The sequence below is a fragment of the Odocoileus virginianus genome, chromosome 19 (assembly GCF_023699985.2).
Source record: "Odocoileus virginianus isolate 20LAN1187 ecotype Illinois chromosome 19, Ovbor_1.2, whole genome shotgun sequence".
NCBI classification, from domain to species: domain Eukaryota; kingdom Metazoa; phylum Chordata; class Mammalia; order Artiodactyla; family Cervidae; genus Odocoileus; species Odocoileus virginianus.
In genome coordinates, this window is record NC_069692.1 from 49,034,627 (window position 1) to 49,052,351 (window position 17,725).

At 40.5% G+C, this 17,725-nt stretch overlaps 1 protein-coding gene across 1 annotated transcript in view; it reads right to left on the bottom strand.

The window, feature by feature from the left end:
• COL19A1 (collagen type XIX alpha 1 chain) overlaps positions 1–17,725 on the bottom strand; it is a 424,857-nt gene that overhangs the window by 95,613 nt on the left and 311,519 nt on the right. The window contains exon 16 of the mRNA XM_070450224.1: positions 16,844–16,897. Within this exon, the coding sequence (XP_070306325.1) occupies positions 16,844–16,897 (54 nt within the window). The remainder of the gene's footprint in view (positions 1–16,843; positions 16,898–17,725) is intronic.

Consider the following 17,725-nt stretch of genomic DNA (forward strand, 5'->3'; position numbering starts at 1 on the left):
TGGGAGGCTCCGTGCTTTTGACTTTCAGAGCAGAGGAGTACTCAAAGGACATCTGCTGAGAGCATCTCACAGCACCTTGGTTTAGGTCCTCCTCCCTAGCTGATCCCCCAACAACCTAAAGGGTGTCACAGATGCTGTGAGATGAAGAGATAGTCTCTACAGCACTAAGTCATATTATTCTATCCATATACTCTATTGTTCTAAAATCTTGATTTTTCTGGAGGTTTTCACATCCAGAAAAACAACATGGTATTTACTGCCAAGCAGAGTATCATATGGTTGCTTCATGCAATAGCTCTTTCAGGAAACCTATCTAAATAAGGACCCTCAGTGGCCTCTGTAGGTGTTATCCACTCTTGGCTAACAACACTCAAGGCAGAGGCAAACTTGAACTTCATTTGCATTGATCTGTTGACATGTGAGATTCTCCTCTCTGCTTTCTCCAAGCTAATTGTACCAGACAATTACTTGACCTCTATAGAAATAATATGACTTCCCTTGTGGCTCAGCGGGTAAAGAATCTGCCTGCAATGTGGGAGACCTGGGTTTGATCCCTGGGTCAGGAAGATCCACTGGAGAAGGGATAGGCTACCCACTCTAGTATTCTTGGGCTTCCTTTGTGGCTCAGCTGGTAAAGAATCCGCCTGCAATGTGGGAGACCTGGGTTCGATCCCTGGGTTGGGACGATCCCCTGGAGAAGGGAAAGGCTACCCACTCCAGTATTTGGCCTGGAGTGTATAGTCCATGGGGTTGCAAAGCGTTGGACATGACTGAGCGACTTTCATACCATGTAGAAAAAATAAGAGACTTGTTGCTCAGTTGCTCGGCCATGTCTGACTCTTGGTGACTTAGTCCTCCTGTTTCTGGAGCCCACAGTTCTGCCTCAGATGTTATTCTAAGTTTACCAGGTCACTTTGTGACTTGCTGCCATGTCATTTGAATGGTTCTCAGAAACCTTTTGCATAGCTTTAATAGATGTACAATTTTGAATATATTGTTGAAAAGTTTCTGTGGTGCAGTGATGAGGGTTATTTTGTGTGGGGTGATACTCAGCCGACACATTTCAAGAACTCTGGGGAGACCAGGATGGCACAGTAGGCGGACACTGAGTTCACCTCGCCCTTTGAACACAACAATAACACAACCACGTGTGGAGCAACTCTCACTGCAAACAAACGAGAGATTGACAGAGAGGCTCTTATACAATCAAGACTGTAAGAGAGGTGCACACAGAATCGGGTAGGCAGGGAAGAGAAGCAATCAGGCTGGGACTGTGCCTGTAGTGAGGGACACAGATGAGAAGGGGGACTCCACAGGCTCAGAGATTCTCCCTGGGGAGTGAGCAGTGTGAACCACATTTTGGGCACCCCAGTCCTAGGCACTGACGTCAGGAAGAAACGTCTCCTTAGGGGGCTTGAAAACCAGCGGCACTGACAGTGAGAGTGTAAGAAACCTAGCGCCTGCTTGTGAAGAGGCTTACCCCCAGGAAGGACGGAAGCAGACAAAAGCTATCCTGAACCCTGCATGGTTCCTGCAGCCCCCTCGGTGTGTGCCCCAGCCCAAGCGGAGTGCCTGGCCCAGCTGGCTTGCTCCGTGGCACAGCACCACACTAGGGCAAGGACTGCCAGGGCCGAGGGAGGGATGCAGTAGTAGGGGATGAAGACTGGGCACAGCATCTGGATGCGGGCAACAGCCATCACTATCACTCCTGGAGGCAGCAGATTGGGAGCCGTCCAGAACCCCAAAAGTCTCGGGACCACCACAGCCTGAACGCTGACCCACACCAAGTCCTCTTGCTCCAGCACTGCTTCCCTCTAAAGGCAAGGGTGCTGGTCGTGGGAGAGGCAGAGGGCACACACACAGAGGGCATAGAAGCATCTCAGGCCTGACCATCACGCCTTCTGCTCCAGCAACTGGGAACCTGCCCCCACCCCCAGTGGGGTGGCGATGGTCACGAGGCAGAGGAGAAGCCGTGAATCACACCTGGATCCAGCTCTAATGCCATCTCACGCTCAATTTTCTACCAAGGTGGTAGTAATCAGCACATCCTAGGGGAAGATGTGACTCAGGCTCAGGTCAGCTCCAGCTCTCCCACTGGGCACATAAGGACTATATAGGGATGCCCCCACTAAAGGACACTCCTTCAAGACTATACCTGTAACTGTTTCACCTAATGTCAGAGACAGAGAAAGTTAGCAAAATGAGAAGACAGATTTGATTCAAATGGGACAAAAGAAAACTCCTAAGAGAACAAGCAATAAAACAAAAATAAATAATTCATCAGTTAAAGATTTCAAAGCATTAGGAATAAGAATGATAAGTGAATTAGAGAAAAGAACAGATGAACACACTGAGAATTTAATAAGGAACTAGAAAATATAACAAAGAACCAGGAAGAACTGAAGAATACAGTAAATAAGCAAGACACACACACACACATGAAGGAGTGAACAGCAGGCTAGGTGGCACAGGACACATAGTGATCTGGAAGATATAATAAAGAGAATCACCCGATCAGAGCAGAAAGGAGAAAAACAAATTTTAAAAAATGAGAACAGTTTAAGGGGGCTCTGAGACAACATCAAGCATATCAGTCTTTGTATTATTGGGAACTCAGAAGAAGACAGACAGAAAGTAGTAAAAAAGTGCATTTGATGAAATTGTGTCTGAAAACCTCCCAAACCTGAAGAAGGAAGTATTATCCAAGTATAGGGAACATAGAAGGTCCCAAATAGGATGAACCCAAACAGACCTACACCAAGACATATAATTAAAATGGCAAACGTTAAAGTGAATTCTAAAGGTAGAGAAACAAAGAATCATATACAAGGGAACCCCCATAAGGCTATCAACTGATTTTATAGAAACTTTGTAGACCAGAAGGGAAAGTGCTGAAAAGTAAAAACCTACAACCTAGAATAATCTACCCAGAAAAGTTATCATTTAGTATTGAAGGAGAGAGAACTTCTCAGACAAGAAAAAACTCAAAAAGTTCATCAGTACTAAACTTACCCTAAAAGAAAAGTTAAAGAGTCATCTCTAAGTGGAAACGAAAAGGTTACAGTCAGAAGAAAGACTCTATGGAAAGAAAAAATCTCACTAGAAGAGGGAAAAATATAACAATGGCTGTGAATCAACTATTTAAGCTAGTTACAAAGATTAAAAGGAAATAAAACTATAAAATGTACTATAATAAACAGTGAAGCGATAAACTTGAAGGTGTAAAATATGACATTGAAAACACAAAATGTGGCTGAAAATAAAAAATATAAATGTTTTAGACTATGATTGCACTTAAATGACTACCAGTTTAAAACAAAAAATAGTTACAGGCCAGCATATGTGTAACCACAAATCAAAAACCTAAAATAAATATACAAAGAACTAGAGAGAAAGTAATACACGCACACCACTAAAGAAAAGGATCAAACCACAAGGGCAGAAACTACAACAATGAGAAAACAGCAGAAGAGTTACAAAAACAACCAGAAAACAAGTAAGAAAACGGCAGCGAGTGCATTCCTATTAATTCACTTTAAGTGTCAACAGACCAAACGCTCCAGTCAGAAGAAACAGAGTGGCTGACGGCATAAACACGACAAGACCCATCTGTATGATGCCTACGAGAGACTCCCTTCAGAGGCAAAGACAAACAAACCCAAAGTGAAGGGATGGAAAAGGAAATAACAAGAAAGCAAAGGCAGCATTACTCATATCAGACAAACAGACTTTAAAACAAAGTCTATAACAAAAGACAGCATTATATAATGATAAAAAGATCAATGCAAGAAGAGATATTACACTTGTTAATATATATGCACCCAATACGGAAGCACCAATATGTACAAAGTAAATATTAACAGGTATAAATGAAGAAATTGACAATACATTAGTGGTAGTAGACTTTAATATTCCACTTACACCAATGGATAGATCATTCAGAAAAGAAATCAATAAGGAAGCCATCGTCTTAAATGACATTCTAGGCTAGTTGGACTTAATAGGTAAGTCCTGTTGGACTTAACAGGACATTCCATCCAAAAACAGCAAAAGAAACATTCAAGTGCCCATGGAATGTTCTTTGGGATACATCACATGTTAGGCTGCAAAACAAGTCTGAACAATTTAACAGGACAGAAAATAGATCAAGCATTTTTTCCAAGCACAATAATATGAAACTAGACATCAATTATATAAGAAAAATGGGAAAAACACAAACACATGGAGGCTAAACAATATGCTACTAAAAAAGCAAAGGGTCAATGTAGAAATCACAGGGAAAACCAGAAAATTACTTGAGACAAAATAAAATAAAAACACAACTTTGCAAAATCTGTAGGATTTAGTAAAAGCAGTCCTAAGAGGGAAGTTCATAGTGAGACAGACCTATCTCAAGAAACAAGCAAAAAACGTCAAGTAAAGAAATATAATTTGTCATATAAAGGAATGATAAAAAGAACAGCAGAAGGAAATAATAAATATCAGAGAGGAAATACATAAAATAAAAGCAAAAAAATAGAAAAGATCAGTGAAACCAAGAGCTGGTTGTTTGAAAAGATAAACAAAGTTGATAAGCCTTTAATGAGGCTCATCAAGAAATAGAGAGGATCCAAATGAAACAATAAATGGAAGAGGATTAATTAGAATTGATATCATAGAGATACAAAAAAATCATAAGGTAATACTACAAACAGTTATAGGCCAACAAATTGAACAACCTAGAAGAAATGGGCACATTTCTAGAAACATAAAATCTTTCAAGACAGAATAAAGAAGAAATAGACTATCAGAACAGATCAATCACTATAAGTGAAATTGAATTTGCAAAAAAACCCCAAAAGTCCAAGGCTAGACAGCTTCACAGAGGAATTCTACAAAATAAAGAAGAGCTAAAATCTTTCTCCAACTATCCCAAAAAACTGAAAAGAAAGGAACACCACAAAATGCATTCTATGAGACTACCATTACTTTAGGAGATACCCCTTGTCCAAGGTAAGGAGCAGCGGCTGCGCTTTGCTGGAGCAGCCGTGAAGACATACCCCACGTCCGAGGTAAGAGAAACCCAAGTAAGACAGTAGGTGTTGTGAGAGGGCATCAGAGGGCAGACACATTAAACCATAACCACAGAAAACTAGCCAGTCTGATCACAGGACCACAGTCTTGTCTAACTCAGTGAAACTAAGCCATGCCGTGTGGGGACACCAAAGATGGTCGGGTCATGGTGGAGAGGTCTGACAGAATGTGGTCCACTGGAGATGGGAATGGCAAACCACTTCAGTATTCTTGTCTTGGGAACCCCATGAACAGTATGAAAAAGCAAAAAGATAGGACACTGAAAGATGAACTCCCCAGGTCGGTAAGTGCCCAATATGCTACTGGAGATCAGTGGAGAAATAACTCCAGAAAGAATGAAGGGATGGAGCCAAAGCAAAAACAATACCCAGTTGTGGATGTGACTGTTGATAGAAGCAAGGTCTGATGCTGTAAAGAGCAATATTGCATAGGAACCTGGAATGTTAGGTCCATGCTGCTGCTAAGTCATGAATCAAGGCAAATTGGAAGTGGTCAAACAGGAGATGGCAAGAGTGAATGTCGACATTCTAGAAATCAGTGAACTAAAATGGACTGGAATGGGTGAATTTAACTCAGATGACCATTATATCTACTACTGTGGGCAAGAATCCCTTAAAAGAAATAGTGTAGCCATCATAGTCAACAAAAGAGTTCGAAATGCAGTACTTGGATGCAATCTCAAAAATGACAGAATGATCTCTGTTCATTTCCAAGGCAAACCATTCAATATCACAGTAATCCAAGCCTATGTCCCAACCAGTAATGCTGAAGAAGCTGAAGTTGAATGGTTCTATGAAGACCTACAAGACCTTTTAGAGCTAACACCCAAAAAAGACGTCCTTTTCATTATAGGGGCCTGGAATGCAAAACTAGGATGTCAAGAAACACCTGGAGTAACAGGCAAATTTGGCCTTGGAGTACAGAATGAAGCAGTGCAAAGGCTAATAGAGTTTTGCCAAGAGAACACACTGGTCATAGCAAACACCCTCCTCCAACAACACAAGAGAAGACTCTCCACATGGACATCACCAGATGGTCAACACCAAAATCAGGTTGATTATATTCTCTGCAGCCAAAGATGGAGAAGCTCTATACAGTCAGCAAAAACAAGACCAGGAGCTGACTGTGGCTCAGATCATGAACTCCTCACTGCCAAATTCAGACTTAAATTGAAGAAAGTAGGGAAAACCACTAGACCATTTAGGTATGACCTAAATCAAATCCCTTATGACTACACAGTAGAAGTGAGAAATAGATTTAAGGGACTAGATCTAATAGAGTGCCTGATGAACTATGGATGGAGGTTTGTGACATGGTATAGGAGACAGGGATCAAGACCATCCCCATGGAATAGAAATGCAAAAAGTCAAAATGTTTGTCTGAGGAGGCCTTACAAATAGCTGTGAAAAGAAGAGAAGTGAAAAGCAAAGGAGAAAAGGAAACATATTCCCATTTGAATGCAGAGTTCCAAAGAATAGCAAGGAGAGATAAGAAAGCCATCCTCAGAGATCAATGCAAAGAAATAGAGGAAAAGAACAGAATGGGAAAGACTAGAGATCTCTTCAAGAAAATTAGAGATACCAAGGGAACATTTCATGCAGAGATGGGTTCGATAAAGGACAGAAATGGTATGGATCTAACAGAAGCAGAAGATATAAAGAAGAGGTGGCAAGAATACACAGAAGGACTGTACAAAAAAGATCTTCACAACCCAGATAATCATGATGGTGTGATCACTCACCTAGAGCCAGACATCCTGGAATGTGAAGTCAAGTGGGCCTTAGGAAGCATCACTATGAACAAAGCTAGTGGAGGTGATGAAATTCCAGTTGAGCTATTTCAAATCCTGAAAGATGATGCTGTGAAAGTGCTGCACTCAATATGCCAGCAAATTTGGAAAACTCAGCAGTGGCCACAGGACTGGAAAAGGTCAGTTTTCATTCCAACTCCAAAGAAAGGCAATGCCAAAGAATGGTCAAACTAGCACACAATTGCACTCATCTCACACACTAGCAAAGTAATGCTCAAAATTCTCCAAGCCAGGCTTCAGCAATATGCAAACCGTGAACTTCCAGATGTACAAGCTGGTGTTAGAAGAGGCAGAAGAACCAGAGATCAAATTGCCAACATCCTCTGGATCATCAAAAAAGCAAGAGAGTTCCAGAAAAACATCTATTTCTGCTTTATTGACTATGTCAAAGCCTTTGGCTGTGTGGATCACAACAAAATGTGGAAAATTCTTAAATTTTGATGGGAATACCAGACCACCTGACCTGCCTCTTGAAAAACCTATATGCAGGTCAGGAAGCAACAGTTAGAACTGGACATGGAACAACAGACTGGTTCAAAATAGGCAAGTGAGTACATCAACGCTGTATATCGTCACCCTGCTTATTTAACTTATATGCAGAGGACACCATGAGAAACGCTGGGCTGGAAGAAGCACAAGCTGGAATCAAGATTGCCGGGAGAAATATCAGTAACCTCAGATATGCAGATGATACCACCCTTATGGCAGAAAGTGAAGAGGAACTAAAGAGTCTCTTGATGAAAGTGAAAGAGGAGAGTGAAAAAGTTGGCTTAAAGCTCAACATTCAGAAAACTAAGATCATGGCATCTGGTCCTATCACTTCATGGGAAATAGATGGGGAAACAGTGGAAGCAGTGTCAGACTTTATTTTTTGGGGCTCCAAAATTACTGCAGATGGTGACTGCAGCCATGAAATTAAAAGACACTCCTTGGAAGGAAAGTTATGACCAACTTAGATAGCATATTAAAAAGCAGAGATATGACTTTGCCAACAAACGTCCATCTAGTCAAGGCTATGGTTTTTCCAGTGGTCATGTATGGATGTGAGAGTTGGGATGTGAAGAAAGCTGAGTGCCCAAGAATTGATGCTTTTGAACTGTGGTGTTGAAGACTCTTGAGAGTCCCATGGACTCTTGCAGTCCATCCTGAAGGAGATCAGTCCTGGGTGTTCATTGGAAGGACTGATGCTGAAGCTGAAACTACAGTACTTTGGCCACCTCATGCGAAGAATTGACTCATTGGAAAAGACCCTGATGCTGGGAGGGATTGGGAGCAGGAGAAGAAGAGGACGACAGAGGATGAGATGGCTGGATGGCATCACCAACTCAATGGACATGAGTTTGAGTAAACTCTGGGAGTTGGGGATGGACAGGGAGCCCTGGCATGCTGCGATTCATGGGGTTGCAAAGAGTCAGACACGACTGAGCGACTGAACTGAACCATTACTTTGATGCTGAAACCAAAGAAAACCAAAGAAAAAAGAAAATATATCCGATGGATACAGAAGCAAAAACCCTTTAAAAAAATTAGCAAACTGAATTTGGCAATATATAAAAGGGATCGTAAATCAAGAGAAAGTGGGATTTACTCCAGGAATGCAAGGGTGGTTCAATAAACACAAATCAATCAATATGAAACAACACATTAACAAAGGAAAGATAAAAATAATCAGACAATCTCAATAGACACAGAAAAAACATCTGACAAAATTCAACATCCACTCATAATTAAAAATTCTCATCCAAGCTGGTGTAGTGGAAACATATCTCAACATAATAAATGACATTTATGACAAACCTTTATCTTATCATCTTAGTGACTTAGTGACGTCGCTCAGTCATGTCCGACTCTTTGCAACCCCATGGACTGTAGCCTACCAGGCTCCTCCGTCCATGGAATTTTCCAGACAAGAGTACTGGAGTGGGTTGCCATTTCCTTCTCCAGGGGATCTTCCCGACCCAGGGATCGAACCTGGGTCTCCTGCATTGCAGGCAGACTCTTTACCATCTGAGTCACCAGGAAAGCCCATCTAACATCTTACTCAAGAGTAAAAAGCTGAAAACCTTTCCTTTAAAATCAGGAAGAAAACATACATGCTCACTCTTGCCACCTCTACTTAATGTACTAGAAGTCCTAGCCACAATAATCAGATATGGAAAAGAAATAAAAGGCATCCAGATAGGAAGGAAAGCAGTAAAACTATCACTTCTTGCAGATGACTTGATACTCTATATAGAAAACCCCAAAGTCTCCACCAAAAAACTATTAGAACTAGTAAATGAATTCAGTCAAGTTTCAGGATATGAGACTAGCATACAGAAATGTGTTGCTTTTCTAAACACTAATAATGAACTGTCTGAAAGAGAAAGTAAGAAAGCAACTCCATTAAAAAAAATTATAAAACACCCAGGAGTAAACTTTAACTAAGAAAATGAAAGACTTATGCTCTGAAAACTCCAAAAGGATAATTAAAGAAATTGAAGATGATACAAAGAAATGTAAAGATCCATATCCATGGATCAGAAGAATTAATATTGTTAAAATGTTATACTACCCAAAGTAATCTACATATTTAATGTAACTGCTATCAAAATATCCATTACATTTTTTTCCACAGAACTAGAACAGATGATCCTAAAATTTATATGGAGCTGTAAAAGACTCTGAATAACCAAAGGCATTCTGAGAAAGAAGAATAAAGCTGGAGTTATTACACTCTCTGGCTTCAGATTATATTAAAAAGTCAAAACAATATGGTACTGGCACAAAAACAGACACACAAATCAACAGAACAGAATAGAGAGCCCGGAAATGAATCCACATACCTATGGTCAATTAATCTATGACAAAGGAGGCAAAATATACAATGGAGAAAAGACAGTCTCTTCAGTAAAAGCGCTGGGAAAACTGAACAGCCACATGTAAAAGAACCAGACATGGAACAATGGACTGGTTCCAAATTCAGAAAGGAGAACATCAAGGCTGTATATTGTCACCCTGCTTATTTAACTTATATGCAGAGTACATCATGTGAAATGTCAAGCTGAATGAAACACAAGCTGGAATCAAGGTTGCTGGGAGAAATATCAATAACCTCAGATATGCAGATGACACCACCCTTAAGGCAGAAATCTAGAGGAACTAAAGAGCCTCTTGATGAAAGTGAAAGAAAGAGTGAAAAAGTTGGCTTAAAACTCAACATTCAGAAAACTAAGATCATGGCATCTGGTCCCATGACTTCATGGCAAATAGATGGCAAAAGAATGGAAACAGTGACAGACTTTATTTTGGGAGGCTCCAAAATCACTGCAGATGGTGACTGCAGTCATGAAATTAAAAGACACTTGCTCTTTGGAAGAAAAGCTATGACCAACCTAGACATCATATTAAAAAGTAGGGACATTACTTTGCCGATAAATGTCTGTCTAGTCAAAGCTATGTGCTGAAGAACTGGTGCTTTTGAACTGTGGTGTTGGAGAAGAGTCTTGAGAGTCCCTTGGAGTGCAAGGAGATCCAACCAGTCCATCCTCAAGGAAATCAATCCTGAATATTTATTGGAAGGACTGATGCTAAAGCTGAAGCTACAATACATTGGTCACCTGATGTGAAGAACTGACTTATTGGTGATGGACAAGGAAGCCTGGAATGCTGCAGTCCATGGGGTTGCAAAGAGTTGGACATGACTGAGTGACTGAACTGAACTGAGAACATTCTCCAACACCATTTACAAAAATAAACTCAAAATGGATTAAAAACTAAATATAAGACTGAAAACGTTAAAACTTCTAGAGGAAAACATGGGCAGAATACTCTTTAACAAAAATCCTAAGAATAATTTTTGGGATCTGTCTCTGAAAGCAAAGGAAACAAAAACAAAAATAAACAAATGGGACCTAATTAAACTAAAAATTTTTTGCACAGCAAAGGAAACCATCAACAAAACAAAAAGCAACCTACTGAATGGGAGAAGATATTTGCAAATAATATGAATGATAAAGGTGTTAATATCCAACATACATAAACTGCTCATATAACTCAATATAAAAAAAAAAACCTGATCAAAAATGGGCAGAAGAAATGAATAGACATTTTTCCAAAGACAGACCTTCAGAGAACCTACAGTCACATGAAAAAATTCTCAAGACTGTAATCATCAGAGAAATGGAAATCAAAATCCTAATAAGATATCACCTTATACTCACCAGGATGGCTAATTCCAAAATTCTAAAAATAAATAATACTGGCAAAGATGTAGAGAAAATAAAACACTTGTACACTGCCAGTGGGATGTAAATTGGTGCAGTAACTGGAAAACAGTATGGAGTTTCTTCAAAAAGCTAAAAATGGAACTATCATTGATCCAGAAATTCTACTTCCTGGTATATATTCAAATAAAACACACTGATTTTGAAAAGGTACATGCACCCCAATGTTCATACCAGCATTCTTTACAATAGCCAGGATGTGGAGGCAACTTAAGTGTCCATCAACAGATGAATGGATAAAGAAGAAGTGAAGAATATATAATGGAATACTCCTTCATCATAAAAATCTATGAAATTCTGACATTTGCAGCAAAATGGATGAACTTAGAAGGCATTAGGCTTAGTGAAATAAGTTGCACAGAGAAAAACAAATACTGTACGTCATCACTTATACGTGGAATCTAAAAAATGAGGCAAGTAGATGTATATATAAAAAAGAGAAACAAACTTGCAGATATAGGGGACAAACTAGTGGTTACCACTGGGAAGAGGGAAGAAGGGGCAAGATAGAGGTATGGTATTAAGTACAAGCTATTATGTATAAAATAAACAAGCAACAAAGATATATTGTACAGCACAGGGAAGGTAGCTAATACTTTACAATAAGTTTAAATGAATATAATCTATAAACATATAGAATCACTGTGCTATATACTATACCTAAAATCAGTATAATATTGTTAATCACCTATGAAAGTGAAAATCACTCAGTCGTGTCTGAATGTGACCCCATTGACTATAAAGTCTGTGGAATTCTCCAGGCCAGAATACTGGAGTGGGTAGCCTTTCCCTTCTCCAGGGGATCTTCCCAACCCAGGGATCACACCCAGGTCTCCTGCATTGCAGGTGGATTCTTTATCAGCTAAGCCACCAGGGAAGCCCAAGAATACGGGAGTGGGCAGTCTATCCCTTCTCCAGTGGATCTTTACAACCCAGGAATCAAACTAGGGAATCCTGCATTGCAGGAGGATTCTTTACCAACTGAGCTATCAGGGAAATCCATTAATCACCTATATGCCAATTTTTTTTTTTAATTTTGTAAGAGCATTCTTGGATGTGAGGACATGTCCTTTGCTTCCTCGTGGGAAATGGCTAACGTAATCTATAGTCAGGCAGGTGGAAGGCTCAAGGTATTTCAACTGCCCTCTGGAGGGTATTCTCTGGAAAGATGGAAGTTTCCAGAAATCTGCAGGCTGCAGAATAGCAGACAGCCATCCCTATAGGCTTCCAAGAGTCAAATGTCAGCAATTTCCTATGGCTCAATCTAATAAAAGAGACCAACGGCTTGAACCCCCTCATAGGACATGGGGTAATTAACAACTCCACAGATTAGTCCTTAGGAATTTAATTCCAAGAATGAGGGGACATAAGGTTCAAAAAAACCTGGTTATCTATCATTCACTGAATTGTGTCCCCTCAATTCACATGTTAGTCCTAACCCTTAGTACTTCAGCATGTGACCTCACTTACAAGTAATTTTTGTTTTTTTTTTTCAGAAGTAATTACTTCAGGTGAGGTCATGCTGGAGCAGGGTGGACCCCTAACTCAATGTGATGGTGTCTTTATAAAAATAAACTTTGGACACAGAGACATGCACATATGGGGGAACACCACATCAAGATGAGAGTTATGGGGTCACAAGCCAATGAGCCACGAAAGCAAGGCCTGGAACGCACCTCTCCCAGCAGCTTGAGAGATGGTGAGGCCCTGCCAACACCTCTGGAGCTCTGAGGTTACACATTTCTGATGGTGAAGCCACTCAGATTGTGGCGCTTCGTTAGAGCAGTTCTAGCAAATTAACATGTGGCCTAAGAGGGCTGTGCTTCTTTGAAAAGAAAGGCCAAGGCTGCTGGCTCTACATCCAGCAACTCAGGGCCTCACAGAACACATTTCCCCAGGTCTGAGTGTGGCTGCCCATGGAAGGGAGGAGGGACCCAGGTGAGTGTCAGGATTCTCTACGATAATGCTAAAAATCCAAAAGCCCATGTCTGTGCCCAGCTCCATGTTTTCCAAAGCTAGTGGATCCTATGGCACTGGGAGGGGGAAGGCAAAAAATTAGGAGTGAAATTATATCTCTAAATCTTCTAGTCCCAGAAGAGTTTCCTGTAGTGCCTCCTAGGAAGCCTTCACATTCTGTGCCATCTTTGGGTTTAACTCACTGCTTGGAAAGATCTTGAATATTTGATTTTGGAGAAGTGTTTTCTGTCCTTTCTATTCCGTGCATGTGAAAATGAAGTTGTGATTTGATACTCAAAAGGAAAAATAGATTATTTTGCTGGTAAATAGGTTTTTTTGGATCAACGATTTGGAGAAGTGAAGGCTGGAATTGGTTGCCAGGAGGCAGAGCATCCATCTCCAACAGATGAGACTGATTCTCTGCAAACTGCGCTGAGTGTGATGATGTTAAGATAACCAACTACATATTTTCCATGTGGATCTTTAAAACACAATATCAAATGTAAAATCTGCTGGTACGTGGCCTCCAGAGAGAACACGTTTTTTCCCCTTTCCAATCTAGATTGTTGTAAGGAGCTCTGGTTCCGACGGCTTTAGCAGTTGACAGAGCCTATCAAATTTTTATTACAATCCCCAGAGCTGGAGACAATGCAGATCAGTTTACTGGATTGTGAGCAGATTTTCCTTGAGGGGAAGAATATGCTCAGCATTGTAGCTTCTTTGCAAACAGTCTTGCAGGATGGGAGCAGCTGTTCTGCAAATTATTTTTTTGATGGAGAGGGAAGTCTACCTTTTACTCATTGTATCCTCAAGAGAGCAGGCAAAAATGCATAGAAACACACTTTTGGAGTTGTCCCCATCTCCCTCCTTGGGCTCTCTGTTCCTTGCTTCCTTTTTTCTTCCCTAATTCCATTCTTGATCTGTGCTGTGAGAGGAGAGGGCTTTTTAGGCCTGAGTTTCTTCCTTTGATGATAAGGAAAGTGTAGAGGAAAGTATCAACTCTCGTACAGGGGCCAAAGGCAATTCCTTTGCCGTTGAGGATTTCTGGTGCAAGGGGATGAGCCAGAAACTCTTTCAGGTGAGAACAGAGAGGGGAGGTGTCTCAGTGGTCTGCCACCCATCCCTCGGGGTGGCTGCTTCAGCAGAATCCTGGCTGCAGGACGGTTGGAGCTACCGCAAGTTGAGGTGCCGAGGCCCAGGACTCAAATGCAGATGTTATGTTAATCAATGCCAATTTGGCCAGGAAGATTATTTTAACCTTGGAATGTCACTTTATGTGTTTCAATAGAAGGTTCATTACTTAATCTCCAGGAAAGTTTCACTCAGCGCCCAGTTTCTCTCTGGGCTTATTTGGAGAGCCAAGCCATCAGGCATGTGATGAATTGCAAATTGAAACAACTTCAGCATCCCCAGTAGATAGGGGTGGCATGGGGTGGGTGTGGACACACCAAGTGCAAATCACAAATCACTCGCCGTGGCGTGTTTGCCCCTTTATTTTGTGGAACTGAGGGTGAGGAGACGGTGGTTACAACCCAGAAAGGGAGTCAGGATAGGTGTAGGTTTGGGGAAGGTGGGCTCCTCCATCCATCCTGTAGGCTGACCTCAGAGAACAGCCTGATCTCAGTGGAAGGCCCTAACTACTCTCAGAAGGAAACAGTGGAGCTTTTGGAAAGTTCCCTTCCATTAATTTCCAGGTGGGTCAAAAGACTTCTGATGTTACATGGTAACGATGTTTCATCTGGGGAAGAGAAGCTAAGCTCTCCCCTGTTTACACAGCCATGCTCTGATTCTGAGGTCATCTTCTGAGCACAGGTACACTAAATACTTTGAGCCCCAGTCTTCTAAGGGTAGTAACAACAGCCAGAGTTCTCTTAGGTGTTGCTGTTGTTTAGTTTCTAAGTCATGTCCACTGTTTTGCGACCCCGTTGTAGCTCTCTAGGGTCCCTTATCCACGGATTCTCCAGGCAAGAATGCTGGAGTGGGCTGCTATTTCCTTCTCCAAGGGATCTTCCTGACCCAGGGATCGAACTGTGTCTCCTGTGTTGCAGGCAGATTTTTTACTGCAGGGCCACCAGGAAAGCCCTCTTTTAAGTGAGGCAACAGCTAAATTCAAAGAACTGGTTTGCTGTCAGAAAGATTCTCCACTCACCTGCCCTGGTCAGCCCTATTTTGGCGGAAACAAAATCTTAAAGTTAAAAAATTTATGTTCTCAACTTTAAACTCTAAAATATAAATGCACTATATATCTTCATTTAAGGGAAAACTGACTCATTGGCAAGATAAACTATGTATAGAAGTGGTGTTAAGAGACTTGTGTACAGATATGAGCATTAAAAGCTGTGCAACTCACAGCAAGTATTCAAGTAGCTAAGAAGCAACTTGGTAAATTTTATACTAAGGGTGGTAGTAATATATTGTAGTCTTCAAGTTTTTAGCTGACACTGTGACATCAGAGCAACTCATTCTCATTGTTTTGAAGTATTTACACTAAACCCTGTTTTGTACCAATAGATGTCATTACAGAAACACACCATATCCTAATTGATTAATTTTAGATATGCTTCTCTCACTTGTTTTCATGGAGGCCAAGGCTTATGGTTTTGAAAAGCTAGTATAGATAGACCTATTCAGAAAATGTTTACTAAAGAATCATAAAATATACCTCAAACATTCTTCCTAATATACATTAGAATAATGAACATTCCTTTCCATTTTCCCTGGAAAATCCAAGTAAAGGAGAAAATTTAAGACAGGATTATTCAGGAAGTGGAAGAGACTTTCCAAGCTTTTGATTTTTAATTTATCAGCCACAAACAATCCATGTCTTCATGGTGAACTTAATCTGATGAAAGAAGAATTGGGGCTTGGAATTAATTAGCGTGTCATTTAACAAACGTTTTTCTGATCACCTGCCACTTTTGAGGGCCCTGCTGGTATGGGCATCGTGTTTCTTTGGGATTTTAAACAAAGGAGCAAGAGCAGTCAACAGGAAGGGAGACCAGGAACACAGCAGAGACATAAAGGGGAGTGGCTCCACATCTGCAGCTTATCAATGATACAGTGTGATGCTAAAAGGGATCTGAGTCAGCGGCTGGAATGCCCCACACAAAGTGATCAGATCCCAAACGTGACGGACGATGAGTCTCTCGATGGTCTCACTTGGGTGTCTGAGTCCCACTCGGCTGCTCACACCCATTCTTCTCCATCTGCTGTGCTTCCTGGCAGAACTGGGGGCAAAGCTCTCGGGCCCTTCCAGATCATATTCCATCCAAACCAACTGTAATTTAAAACCTTGGGGAAGTTAAAGTGGCTCCTTCCTAAAAGGTGGGAGATTTCAGTCTTGACCTAGAGTGTATCAACCTTTGTTTGAGATTTTAGTGTAGCACCTGGTAGTTTGGTAAGAAATCTATCACCTGTTGCACTACCCAGAGTTCTAAGAAAGTAAATAACCTCTTTCTGCCCTCAGGGAAACTAAACATATGATGCTATCACTGGTGAAACATGGTTTTGCATTAAGTTTTTTACATGAAGTTTTGTAAACTTTGAAATGAATTTTTTAAAAATCCTGGTTTTGTAAAAAGATGCTGAGCAAAATAGCTTTTTGGAAATATATTTTAATTATAGAAAGATGTTAAGCACATGTGATTACGCTTCAAGGTCTGAGCAGTTAGCAATTATTTTTCAAATATCACATCACATAAAATCTCTGTATTCAAGATGTGAGTGAAAGGAACCATACCTTGTGATAATATCCATCAAGAGTCTGTGGCATTCCTTGTACTCCAGGGGGTCCCTGTATTAGAAACAAATCAAAGGCATATATAAACATTTATCAAAACAATGTATATGTAAATAACATGCCTAAGAATTCTTGAAATCTTACAGGTAAGAAAAAGGAAGAGTCTGTTTAAGTCAAGTATTCTTATTAATAGAGAATTACATGGACATTAACTTATCAGGTTCTCAAATATATTTCTAGGTTAAATCCTACCTGAATCCAAAGAAAGGTCCTAACTGGGAACATGTAACATATTACTAGACAGTCAGTCATCAGCATATTCTTTATTGAAAGGAATTGTACCCATAAAACTCCTCAAGGGAAGAGCTGAAGAGCTCCACTTTATTGTTGACACTTCTTAGAAGCCTTTGATCAACGTGTTATAGAAATAAATGTGTGCCGTTCATGTGTTATTAACTTAAAAAATAAAGGAAAAGCAGTTTTCTTTTTTCCTATTGCTTCTTTTTGAATTAGTTGGATAAAAATGGGCTGCCCATGAACCTTCAGGCCACAAAAAGATATCTGCTATATAATGTCAGGTTTAAGACATTTAAGTACATGTGGTTTTCAGCTGACATGGAAATATTTATGAAGCACTATGCTGAGCTGCAGGCAGATACAAAGGAAGTAAAGAAACCAGTATCTCCCTAAAACTTTCAGGAAGAAAGAAGGGGAGCACTTTCTGAGTTTTTCAAGGATTACATTTTGGGGAGAGGGGTATAAGAAAATGCAAAGATTAGCATGATTTTAATTCAAGTAGTTCAGGCTAAGATAGATTCAGCTATCTAAGAAAAGAGACTACATATTTCACCTACACTTCAAAAGCTTCTAGGAGGAGAGAAA